Raw genomic sequence first — 13,257 nt, 5'->3', positions numbered from 1 at the left:
ATGTGGCGTTTCAAAAATGTTTGATTTTTTTTTTTTTGACATTTTTGGTGAATTTTCCTCTAAAACGTTTGGCTTTTTTTCTTTAAAAACTTTTGATGTTTTTATTTTTTTCTTTGGAAATTTTGGAAATCATTTGTTTTTTGAATAGTTTTGGCAATATGATTATAAAAGGTGAAAAAATGGCAACATTTTTAAAAAAGAACATGGCTTCTGTGCCCGCAGGCCCTAGGGTGTGAAAAGCATGTAAACATAAAAAAAAATGTTCTGTGATTTTTAAAAGCTTTGGACCATTTTTTTTATTTCAATATTTTTCTTTTGTTTGTCTCTGAAAATGTTTTGGCCATTTTCTTTCTTTGAAAATTCTTTGGAGATTTTTCTTCCTTTATTTTTTTCGGCATATTTGGAAGATGCTATCTCGAAAAAAGAAGTGGTGATGATTTTATGGTGATTTCTCATTGGTGATTGAAAAAAAACGTTGGCAACTGTTTTTTCTTTGTTTTGGAGTGTTTGGGTGACTTCTTGTTGACATTTTTGGGTGATTTGAAAAGGTAGGCCTTTTTTCTACTTAAATATTTTGGTGATTTTATTTTTCTTTGTCAATTTCTTTTTGTAGTTTTTTTTTACGCTTTTTATCGTTGACAATAATTACAGGACTTATATAGTGCTTTTCTTAGTGTATAAAGACACACATGAAATACAAAAAGAAAAATACACTTAGACGAACAAAAGCAAATACAAAGAACAGACAACAAAAAAGCAAAATGTTGGGGATATGACAGTTCAGATTTGGAGAGAGATTGGCAGACAGGTATGGTAGGCTTTTTTTTAAAAAAACAAACAAACAAAAAAAACTATTAGGTTTATCATAGCTGGTCGTTGCCTTTTTGAAGCAAATCAAGCTAATTTGCCAAGGTTTCAAAGGGTTAAATGGCATGCCACATTTGCATTTGCGATTAGAATAAAAGAAAAACCTGTTCACAATACAGTGTGGTTCCTACAGTATTTATAAATCTTGAAATGAAATAAACAATAAAAATCGGTTCCCGGTCAGGCACTCTGCGGACAGCTAACCCTGCTCTGAGTGTGACGCGTAGGACCTCCTCCTCCGACACAGCAGCAGTAATGGCGGAGTACGAAAGCTACGAGGAACGGGACCGGTCCCACTTCGGCGGCAGAGGGTGAGTCTCCCCCGGCGCGCCGGCTCCGCCGTGTGCCGTAAACACTAACCGCAACCGGACCGTCGCCGTGTTTCCCGCCGCCGTCCTCCCCGAGCCCCGGCGCAGGGCGAGCAGGCCCCGCGGCTCGTCCCGCCCGGCGCCTGCTCGGCGGGGCGGGCAGGGGTGAGGGGAGGCCGCGCACAGCCGCTGGGAAACACCGCGGCTCCGGAGCTAACAGGCTAACTGCTAGCAGCAGGCTAACGCAACAAACCGATCCATGTGGCGGGATCACAGCGAAGCTCCGCCGCCAAATAACCAGCATCTGCTCGGCGTTAGTAACCGTGAACCGGCCCGGACAGAGGCCCCGGAGAGAGTCCGGGCGGAGCGGGGCCGGAGGCCGCAGCAGGTGGAGGTGTTGGCGGAGCTGCGGCTGCAGGCTGCCCGCATGGCTGCATCATGTGTCCGCAGATCATCCACGTAGTTACCGAACATCAGGTCATCGATCAGGGTTATTGGTTATTGATTTGTGTGTGTTGATCTTTTGGATTCTAGCAAATCAGCCCGATGTCTCCCAAAAAACACGAGAAGAAACGACCCAAAATTCACACAGAAATGAGTAAAAAGTACAAGAAAATCACCTGAAAACGAGCACCAAATACACAAAAAGATAGAATAAAAGTTCAGAAGAAAACAAGCAGAGAAAAGCCTTAAGATTAATGCGGAAAACATTAATAATTGTGTAACATATAATGTGCATAATATCATTGTGATAATCATAAATATAGTTTTTAGGGATACACACTAATACCAACACTTCATCAGTATCTGCAGAAATCGACTTTAAAATGAAATATTAGAATCCGCCAGCATGCTGATTATTGCTGATATCTCAAACTGATACATATATTATTTACTGACAAAGCGAACTTGTAGAAAAGTCCAAATTTAAGCTGAAGTATGTGTCTTATTTTTGTGGAATTGGTGAATATTACAGACAGTGAAAATGACTGTATTTCATGTCTCCATCTGCTGGTCGGCCGTCACCATCAAATCTGCAGAATCTGATGTTTATTGGCTGCAGAGGAAACTTTATGATCACCGACATCAGAGGGGGGTATTGATATTGATTAATGATGAAGTTAGTTGTTATACATCAGGATATCAGTAATTAGTTAAAGAAACAAACGTTATTTTATTATTTTAAGTTTTAAAAATAGTGTAAGAGCCGTATAATATATAAGCAGTTTTTGTGTTTGATTCTCATCGCAAAAGTAAATTGTGCCGTGTCATTTAACCCTTTAAACCAGCAGCAAATATACTTGATTTCTTTCAGAAACATGGGAACAAATCAATGAGTAACAAAGAAGCAATGAGCCAGAAATTAGCAAGAAATGACTAAAAAGTACAAGAAAATGACCTGAAAACAAGCAAATAAACAAACAAACAAACAACAAATAACAACAAAAAAGTGTGAAACAAAAAAACACAATCCACAAAGGAAATAATTCTGAAAAAATCCTGCCAAATATTTATTGTAATTCTTTAACATAATTTTCAATCTATAATTATAATAGTTATGAATATAGTTTTCTGCTCATTTTCTTTACTGACAGTTTTTCATTGTTAATTTAAAGTTGTTTGTAAATACTGTAAGAACCATATAGTATTGTAAGCTATTTTTTTGTGTTTGATTGTAAAAGTAGATCATGTCTTACCATTTAACCCTTTCAAAACCAGCAGCAAATTGACTTGATATCTTTCTAAAATGTGAAGAAAGCAATGAACAAAGAAAGAAAAACTGACCCTAAAATTTTGTAAATTTGTAAAAAAAGTAAAAAAAATTACCTGAAAAAGAGCAAAACAAACAACCAAACAACAAGAATAACAAAAAAAGTGGGAAAGTTAAAAAAAAGAAAAAAAAGGAAATGAGCTGAACAGAAACTGCCAGAAATGGTAGTAATTCTGTGACAGAGTTTTTAATATATATTTATAATAATTATAAATCTAGTTTTCTGCTCATTTCTCCCACTGCCAAGCCTTCAAGATTTCTTTCAAAAACATGAGAACAAACAATGAGCAACGAAAGAAGAAATGAGCCTGAAATTAGCAGGAAATTAGTAAAAAGCAGAAAATGAGCAAAACAATTACAACAAAAAGCAGGAAATTAAAATAGAAAAAAACATGCATGGCTGGATATGCTTATATTACTGTTATTCTGTTACCTAATTTTCAGTACATAGTTATGAAAACGAATATATATATATTTTCTGTGCATTTTTCCCTTAGATTATTTTTTAATAATTTTATAAATCTACTAATTGAATTCTTTTTTTCCTTTTCCCGTGTTTTTGAAAGGACTCAAGCCACTCTGCTCAGAGTTCAAAGGGTTAAATGCTTGTGAAAGGTGTCACATCAGGCCAGCTGCTGTTTGCCTCTGTTATTTTAAGTGTTTTTAGCTGATATCTGATGAAGGAAACCAAAAGTAAAATCCTGTTTTTATTTTTTAATTCTTTTCAGGATGTCTGCAGCTCCTGTAGGAACTCTATTTTCCTGCACGTTTATTTTAGCAAGTTTTATTAAAAGTCATGAAGTTGATTTACTGACCTGTAAGACTGAAATTGTTCTTATTTTCATATCAGTTAATATAAATCAATCAATAAATGAATGGATCTGTTAAAAAACAGTCTGTCAAAAAAGGGATGTCTTCAGATATATTCAGTTTGGTGACATAAAGCAGAGAATGAGAAAAAGGAAAGAATAATATATTACAATTAGAAATAACAAGAAAAAGTGTATATATATATATATATATATATATATATATATATATATATACACACATATATATATATGTGTGTGTGTGTATGTGTGTGTGTGTGTGTGTGTGTGTGTGTGTGTGTGTGTGTACACAGGTAGGGAAATAATTATCCCGGCTCCTCTGGCTAACAGGTTCGTGGTTTCCTTGAGCAAGACACTGAACCCCAAACTGCTCCCGATGCCGCGTCATCGGAGCGCGAGTGTGTGTGAATGGTTACTGAGGAGCAGGTGGCACCTCGTACGGTAGCCTCGGCCACCAGTGCGTGAGTGTGTGAATGTGGCAGTGTAGTGTGGAAGCGCTTTGAGTGATCAATAAGATTAGAAAAGAGCCATACGAGTACAGTCCGTGTACATTTACCGTTCACATACAGAGAATCACATGACGCAGAAGTCCGATGTCTTTGATTTGATTAGTGAAATAAGTGTTTGATCCTCCAGCAAATCTGGACCGAGTAGTTGGAGGAGAAACGGAGGTCAGACGTTTCTTGTAGTTGGTCACCAGGTCTGCGCACATCTCTGTAGGGATTTTGGTCCGCTCCTTTTTGCAGATCCTCTCCAAATCGTCAAGGTTTCGAGGCTGTCGCTTGGCAACTGGAAGCTTCAGCTCCCTCCACAGTTTCTGTGGGGTTCAGGTCTGGAGACCGGCGAGGCCAGTCCGTGACCTTAATGTGCTTCCTCTGCAGCCACTCCTATGTTGCCTTGGCCGTATGTTTTGAGTCATGGTCTTGCTGGAAGACCCGTCCACGACCTGTTCTCAGTGATCAGCGATTGATTGATTGAGTGATTGAGTGATTGATTCTGTGGACAGGTGTCTTTTTTCCAGGTAACGAGTTGAGATTAGGCGTGCTGTCTGTGTGCCTCACGGGCCTGTAACCGCTCCAATATGTATTTCACTCAATCAAATGCAAATTAATCTATAACTTTTATATAATGTGATTTTTTGGATGTATTTTGATATTATTAGATATTTGATATTCACTCTCACTGTTAAAATAAACCTACCATTAAAACTAGAGACCGTTCGTTTCTTTCAGTGGACAAACTTACAAAATTAGCAAGAGATCAAATAATTATTTCCCTCACTGTGTGTGTGTGTGTGTGTGTGTGTGTGTGTGTGTGTGTGTGTGTGTGTATAAGATGTGTAATTGGTTTCATTCTTTATTGATGTTTCTCGTTGATGCACCAAAACACAGATTCCTTGCATGTGAAACCTCCTCGGTAATATCGGTAATAAATCACAGTCTGATGATCAGATTTTAAAACGTCCTCATCCAATCAGAATATTTAGAATAATAATCATGTGACGTCACAGAAGTGAGCACTCTTTACCGAACAATGATGCATCAGGGAAGAAACGTTTCGCTTGATGAACTCGGGACTTGTATTTTTATTATTAATTCATTTGTGATTATTTCATCATTTCATTTAAGGACTCTTTAAAAATAATGAAGTTGATGTCCTCAATCTCAAAGTTGCCCAAAATTGTGGAAAATCACCAAAACCTTTTTTCAAAAGAATTTGTTTTTGAAAAATCACTAAAACTTGTAAACAAATCATTTTCTGAAAGTTTCTAAAAGTTAAAAAAAATTAAAGCAAATAAACAAAACAATAGATTAAAAGAAAAACAAAATCCTCCGAAAACAGATTTGTGTCGAAAATTTTCATCTCTGAGTTTCAATCTGTGAAATGTCCTCATCGATTCGGTCTCGTCTGACGCGGTCTCTCTGTATCCTGATATTTTATTAACGCTTCGATGATCATAAGTTGATAATTGGTTGATTGATGTCCTCTGTGTCCCATGATGCTCTCTGTGTCCCCTGATGCTCGCTTTGTCCCCTGACGCTCTGTGTCCCCCTCAGGCCCCGCTCGGGCGGTGGTGGCGGCGGCCCCGGGGGCCCGCGGCGGCAGAAGGAGCTGCCGTCGGAGCCTCCGTTCACGGCGTACGTGGGGAACCTGCCGTTCAACACGGTGCAGGGAGACATCGACATCATCTTCAAAGAGCTCAACATCCGCAGCGTCCGATTGGTCCGAGACAAAGAGACAGACAAGTTCAAAGGTCAGAGGTGACGGTCAGTTAGCAGCTGCTGGACCAGTGACCTGCCCGCAGGCTGTCCCCTCTGTCCCTGTCCCGACCATCTGTCCCCTCTGACTCTGTGTCCTCTGACTCTGTCCTCTTTGACTCTATGTCCTATGACCATGTCCCCTCTATGTCTCCCCCCAACTCTGTCCCCTCTAACTATGTGTCCTCCGTGTCCTCTGAATATGTGTCCTCTGATCTTGTCCCCTGTGTGTCCTCTGTGTCTTTCAGGGTTTTGTTATGTGGAGTTTGAAGATTTGGAATCTCTAAAAGAAGCTTTGACGTACGACGGTGCTGTGAGTATCTGACCCATCCTGCTCACAGGGATGCCCTGAGGGGGTGTCCCCAAATTTGTCACAAACATCCACTTGGACTCACGGATGACCCCATTAGAATTTGGTGGTCAAAGGTCAAGGTCACTGTGACTGAATTTATCTCATTGTAAATGGGATATCTAAAGAACAACACAAGGGAATTTTTTTCAAAATTTGGCACAAATGCTCATCTGAACTCAACAAGTAACTCATTAGATTTTGGTGTTCAGAGGTCAAAGGTCACTGTGACATTGTCTGTCTCACTTGTTAACATGATATTTTAAGAACAGCTCAAAGAAATCTCTGAAGGTCACTGTAACTAGTATTTGTTTCATTCTCATCAACGTATTTTCTCAAGAAAATCAAGAGGTAATTTTATTCCGTTTTGGCACAAACATCCACTGACAAATTATGTTTTGGTTGTCATAGTTCAAAGGTAAAGGTCGCTGTTACCTTGCCTGTTGCATTCTTGTTACCGCGATATCCCACAGTTTGAGGACGTTTTTCCAAATTTAGCACAAACGTCCACTTGGACTCACTGATAACTTAAATCACTGTGACTGAAATTGTCTCAATGTAATTCTAATTTGGCACAAACGTTAATTTGGACTCAGCAATGAGCTGATTAGGTTTTGGTAGTCAAAGGTCGAAGGTCACCGTGACCTTATTCGTCTCATTGTGAAGACGTTTTTTTTTTGTTTTGTTTTTTAACATTTGGCACAAACGTTCACTTAGACTAAGTCATGAACTGGTTAGAGTTTGGTGTCCGTAGGTCAAAGTTCGCAGTGACCTTGTATTGGTTTGGCGTGGTCATCGTGTTGAACACCTGGACGGAGCAGCTGACGAGGACAGTGAACCTCCTCAGCGTCCGTCTCAAACTGACCATGATGTAATGACTGTGACCTCTGACCCCTGCAGCTGTTGGAACAGAGGTCACTGAGGGTGGACATCGCAGAGGGACGGAGACAAGAGCGAGGGGGAGGCGGCTTCGGCTTCAGGAAAGACGAAGGCAGAGGTAGGAGTGATGAAACCGCCCGTCAGGAAGGAGGTCACTAACCGTGTGTGTGTGTGTGTGTGTGTGTGTGTGTGTGTGTGTGTGTGTGTGTGTGTGTGTGTGTGTGTGTGTGTGTGTGTGTGTGTGTGTGTGTGTGTGTGTGTGTGTGTGTGGGGCTGACAGGAGATCTGAGGAGGAGGAGGACTCCTTCACTCTTCATCCTCACCTCCTTCCCCCCTGTCCCTGCTTCAGGAGGAATAATAACTGCACCTCCCTCAGCCTGTCAGCTCCTTCTTTCTAACACCTCCTCTCTGATTGGCTGATGGACGACTAACAAGTTCCACCTCGTCAGCGTTGCTCTTCACCTCCCAGAGGGAGGTGCCGCCTCCCCTCCTCTCTCCTTCTCCTTGTCCTCTGTCCCCTTATCTTTTTTTCCCCTTTCCTTCTCTCCTCTCCTCGTCTCTTTCCTCCTCGCCTCCTCTGTCTTCTCACCTTTCTCTTTTCTCTCTCCTCCTCTTCTCTCTCTTCCTCTTTTCTCCTCTTCTCTCTCATCTCCTCTTTCCTCCTCTCTCCTCTTCTTTTCTCTTCTCCTCTTGTCTCTCCTCCTTTCCTCTCCTCTTATCTCTCCTCCTCCCCTCTTTCCTCCTCTCTTCTCCTCTCCTCTTCTTTCTCCTCCTCCCCTCTTTCCTCCTCTCTTCTCCTCTTCCTCTCCTCTCCTCTCCCCTTCCTCCCTCTCTGTCGGTGTTAAACTCCCCCCCTGTCCTCTGCAGGACGAGGAGGTCCTCGAGGAGCTCCCAGAGGAGGAGGATGCCGTGACTTCCGGGAGGACTTCGACCATCAGGGAGGAGGTGCGGTCAGAGAGTCCAGCCGACCAATCAGAACACTGCAGGCTTGCAGCCAATCAGACATCAGCACAGAGTCCCAGAGGCAGCCAATAGCAACACAGTGTGATGTTTGTAAATGTTGAGCTGAGGACCAATCAGCAGTCAGTTTACTGCGGCGCCTCCTGCAGGCGGAGGGTGCACCGGCCCTTTAAGTCTGCAGCTCAGCTCCCAAAAACACAAGAACCTAAAATCACGAGCAGCGTGATCAGCGTTCAGGGCCGCCCAAATGTTCAGGGTTCGTACGCTCAGGAAGATCCTGGAAAAATCAGCAATTTACAAATAGAACTTTCCAGGACTGATTTTTTTTTTTTTCGTTAAACTGAATACACCTTGAAAGCTTTGGAAAAGTCCTGGGATTTTGTTTCACAAGTATTTATAATAAATAAAATATAATAATAAAATTTGCCGAAATTGTCCCTTAAAAAAATATAACCAAAAGTTGTTTTTTTTAAGAAAAACAAATCACCAAAAAAACTTCACTGAATTTTTTTTGTTGTTTTTTAAATCACTTAACATTTTTAAAGAAAAAAAATGCATTTTTTTCCTTAAAATTTAGCCTTTTTAATTTAATTTAATTTAGTTTTTTATTGCTACATTATTTATTTTTAATAAAAGAAAATTGAATAGAAACAAATACAAGAAAAGGTTTTTTCTTGAAAAATTGCCAGAATTTTAAAAGAAAATGTGTCTCTGTATCTGTGGGCAGAAAAAACTGCCAAAAATTCTGTGAGAATCTGCAGGTTTGGAAGGAACTTTTTAAAAAAAAAAATTGGTGGTGAAATAAATACAAAATCCAGTCAATAAAGTCGTTTCCTCTTCCCTAAAGCCAAGGTCAAAACAGAAAACCCACCCCACCCCTCCTCCGGCTCTTTGCACCGCCCCTCCCTCTAATAAATGACAAACAGTCCCTAACTCATGTTGAAATATTCAGCTCTAATTCTGTTCTGAATTTACTATTTTTTAAATAATATTTATTTTAAAAGCTGTTATATAGTGATGACATGGAACCAATGAGGAGTATCGGTGGTCGCTTCAGACAAATCTGGCTTGAAGTCTTGGAAAAGTCCTGGAAAGTTATTGGCAGGAATGTGTCTGAGCCCTGAGTATTTCGGTGAATATTCGCGGATGTTCGTAGACTGAAAAAAGGGTTTGAAAAAAACCCCAAATCTGCGAGGTGTCGATCCAAGGTGCTAATGCTAAGCTAACCTGAGCAGAACAGGCTCTGACCTTTGACCCCAGAGCCTGGCTCCACCTCCTGAAGCTGCTGGACCACGCCCCGTTTGTTTTTTCCCTTCATGCCTTTCACCTCAGCCGTCTCATGCTCATCGGTCACCTTCCAGGTCCCGGACACCGCAGGACACCTGAGGGCGCCGACTCACCTTTCTGTCTGTCCACCTGTCTGTCCCCTGTCTGTCTCCGCAGGTTTTAGAGACGACGACTACATGGGAGGGCGGAGTCGAGGCGGCGGCGGTCGCCCCGGGGACAGAAGGGGTGGGGGCGGAGACAGGGGACAGGTTCGCTACAGAGAGGGAGCTCCCCGAGGAGGAGCGACAGACTTCAGGGAACCGTCTGAAGGTGACGTCACTTCCTGTCCGCCAGACGGACAATCAGACCTTAATTAGTGTGTGTGTTCAGTCATTCAGCCGAAAAATCTTCTGAAATCAGGGATCAGTTCGGCTGAATCTTAGATCAGCGATTCGGCCGGCTGAATCTTGATTTTTTGGAGTTTATTAAAGTTAAAGGAGAGCTGATGAGAAGCAGAAACTGGATCAGTGTGTAAACGTTTCCTCTCTGTCTGTCTGTCTGTCTGTCTGTCTGTGTGTCTGTCTGTCTGTCTGTTTGTTTGTTTGTCTGTTTGTTTGTTTGTCTGTTTGTCTGTTTGTTTGTTTGTTTGTCTGTTTGTTTGTTTGTTTGTTTGTTTCGTGCAGAGGAGCGTGCACAGCGGCCTCGGCTGCAGCTGAAGCCTCGGACCGTCTCTGAGCCGCTCAACCAGGTCGCCAACCCGCACTCCGCCATCTTCGGCGGAGCGAAGCCGCGAGAGGAGGTGATCCCCCGAGACAAACCTTAAGAGACTGACGGCCGCGACGGCCGGGGGGGGGAGGGGGGGAACAGATAGAGAACTTTAACGCCAACGGGATGAGTTTAAACGCCACAGTTAGCATTCCTTCCTGACAGACAGCGAGTGGACGCCGCCCTCTCTTCTTCTTCTCCTTCTTCTTCTTCTCCTTTCTCTTCTTCTTCTTCTTCTCCTCCTTCCTGTTTGCGTTGGAGCAGAGTATTTATTGGTAGTGGGAGTAAAGGCGACTCACTCTGACACTGATGAGTAATAACCCTGTAAACACAAACACAACGAGCAGTTCCTGAATGCATGCCCCGCCCCCGCCCACCGCCTACGCTTACTGTGATGTCATAGCTGCTGCTTTGTCCTGTAGCCCCGCCCCCGTCCCTCTGCCGCCAGGTCAAAGGTCGCAGGCCGAGAGGTCAAACCCATGAGCATGTTTTTGTTTTGGGGTTTTTTTGTCATTGTCCAGCTGTGGCCACGCCCCCTCACCCTGATTGGTCGAGTCTGACAAGTTTTTTATTTTTTTTAATTTTATTTTTTTTACTTTATTTTATTCGTTGCTCGTTGCCTCGGTTACAGGCTTTGACCATATCTTCATCTTCGGTGGGTTTTACTCTGCTTGTCGTCACGGGGGAGGGGGTCAGACGGGACAAGCTCCGCCCCCTCCCAGATGGACTGAAACGAATACCAACACGCGTAGAGTGTGACTTCTGTTCCCATGATGCACCGCTCCACGCCTCTGTAGTCGTCCAATGAGAGGAGAAAGAAGTGCGGCGCTGCAGAAACCGGATCTGCTGGAAATGAATAATTACAGATAATCCGGTTTAAAAAACGACGGAATCACTTTTCGTAGTTTCTGCTCCTGAAAAGAAAACTACAATCATGGATTCTGACGCGTTGTGTGACGGGGCGTGGCCTACAGTCGTCGCTTTCACAGTCAAACGTGTCCCGTCCAATCAGATTATTGAAAAAAAACGACAATGTCTCTGATTGGTCCGTTGATCCACACTGAAAACTTCACCTGAACTGGACTTTCTCTTTTTCTTTTTGCTTTTCTTTTCTTTTCTTTTCTTTTTCCTCCTGATTTAATTTTGTTTTCCCCTTTTAACAGTTTTCCTCTCTAAATAAGCGGGCCGTGTGGAATGTAAGAAATGTATGAAAAAAACGGTTAATGGCAGAACAATTTAATTGGAGAAAAAGAAAAGAGGGAAAAATGCTATTTTAAATTTTTTCTTCCCTAATTTCATTGTCTTTCTTCTGTCCTTAAACTGTTGTTTTTTTTTTCTAAAACAAAGTTTGACGATCAAACAGAAATTTAAGAATTACAGAAAGAAAAACAAGGTTTATGGGAGAAAAAAAAAATAGCTGAAAACTTGTACAAACTAATGTTTTTATCTTTTTACAAGAAGACGTGACATCTGAAAAAAAAAATTAAAAATTAAGAAGGAAAAAAAGGAATTCATGGAAAAAATTTAATTTATTTTCTTTCTTCTTCCTGAAAGTATTTTTGTCTGTTTAAAATGCCGACACGTGTTTGACAACCGAACAAAAATTTAAAAAATTTTAAAAAAGAGGGTTCATGGGAGAAAAGAAAAACATGAACATTTTGACAAGGGAAAAAGAAAAGGGGGAAACCCTTTTCTTTTTCCCTTTTTTTGTTTCTGTTCTGATGAAATTAAACTTAAACAGGGTTCATGGAAGAAAAGACGTACGGACAGAAAATTTAAAAAATAGAAAAAGAAAACTTTTCTTTTATCCCTAATTTCATTTTCATTTTTCTTCCTTAATAAAAATGTTTTTGTCTTTTTATGATGAGGACAAGTTTGTCACATCCAAAGAAAATCCAAAAAAAGTGAGAGTGAAGTTCATGGAAAAAATAATAACGACAAAAACAAAAAACTGGTAGAAAACTTTTTTTGTCCCTGATTTCATTTTTCTTTTTTCTTCCTGAAGCACTTTTGTCTGTTTACAATGAAGAGAAAATGTTTGAGAAGAAAACTGAAATTTAAATTCATTAAATTTAACGAAAACAATGTTTCATGGGAGAAAAGAAAAATAGATTTTAAAAAATGTATGAAGGAAAAAAGAACACAAGGGAAAACTTATTTTTCTTTTCTGATTTAATTTTCTTTCTTCTTCCTCAGACACAAACATCTGAAAATAAAAAAGGATAAAAAAGTTTAGAAGGGAAAAATAGCTTTTTTTTGCTATAATCATTAAACTATTTTTCATTTCTCTTCCATTCGAATGTTTTCTCACGTTGGTCTCTTAGAGAGAAGGTGGCATCTTCGTTCACGTCTGTCCTCATTTCTGTCTGTTTCCATCTGATAAAAAAGTCAAACAAAAAAAGGCGTTCACGAAGGGAAGGAATGAAAAAGTGGCAGAAATAAAATCATTAAAAACAGGTCGGAAAAATGTTTTTTTTCCTGTTATCCCTAATTTTATTTTTTCCTTTTTTGTTCCCTTTTTTCTTCATCTCTGCCTTTTTGTTCCTCTTCATCTGTCTTTGATTGCAGCACTGACTCATTTAAATCAGCAGCCACTTTCACCCCCCCTCACCCCCCCGACCGGACGGTGCCGACGTCGTCAGCGTCACCGGCAGGACAGAAGAAAGTGAATTTTTTTTTTTTTTCTGTTTTTGTTGTTTCAGTGTGCATCTGCTCGGAGCCGAAGGCCGCCAACAAAGTTTTGTAATAAAATGAAGAAAAGCTTTGAACGAACCCGCAGAGTCGGAACGATTCTGATGAGCTTTTGGTTTCTGCTTCAAACTGTAGATGTTTTTTGGTTTTTTGTTTTTTTTTTGCATTCCTAAATTTTCCAGCAGCAGCAGCAGCAGCAGCAGCCGCCGCCCTGGTCCAGGTGGAGGTGTTCAGGTGTGGATCAGGGTCAGGTGGTTTTAGACCTTCAGTCCATGTTGGTTTTTGGCGGGTTTCGGTCTGCGTCGCTTTGACT

At 41.0% G+C, this 13,257-nt stretch overlaps 1 protein-coding gene across 3 annotated transcripts in view; it reads left to right on the top strand.

The window, feature by feature from the left end:
* The first annotated feature begins 1,023 nt into the window (after positions 1-1,023).
* Positions 1,024-13,257, top strand: part of eif4h (eukaryotic translation initiation factor 4h) — a 12,385-nt gene continuing 151 nt past the window's right edge. The window contains exons 1-8 of one of the 3 annotated variants that reach the window (XM_088078414.1): positions 1,024-1,178; positions 5,834-6,030; positions 6,283-6,347; positions 7,284-7,380; positions 8,130-8,207; positions 9,666-9,818; positions 10,172-10,287; positions 12,822-13,257. The exon at positions 12,822-13,257 is cut by the window's right edge and continues 151 nt beyond it. In XM_088078414.1, the coding sequence (XP_087934540.1) occupies positions 1,123-1,178; positions 5,834-6,030; positions 6,283-6,347; positions 7,284-7,380; positions 8,130-8,207; positions 9,666-9,818; positions 10,172-10,287; positions 12,822-12,827 (768 nt within the window). In that variant the 5' untranslated portion in view covers positions 1,024-1,122 and the 3' untranslated portion in view covers positions 12,828-13,257. Of the gene's footprint in view, positions 1,179-5,833; positions 6,031-6,282; positions 6,348-7,283; positions 7,381-8,129; positions 8,208-9,665; positions 9,819-10,171; positions 12,708-12,821 lie in introns of those variants that run through there. The other 2 variants (XM_088078413.1, XM_088078415.1) reach the window with 2 other exon arrangements.

This window comes from Plectropomus leopardus, chromosome 6 (genome assembly GCF_026936395.1).
Source record: "Plectropomus leopardus strain MGB_pleo_1.0 chromosome 6, ASM2693639v1, whole genome shotgun sequence".
NCBI classification, from domain to species: domain Eukaryota; kingdom Metazoa; phylum Chordata; class Actinopteri; order Perciformes; family Serranidae; genus Plectropomus; species Plectropomus leopardus.
This window is presented reverse-complemented; position numbering and strand designations above follow the sequence as displayed.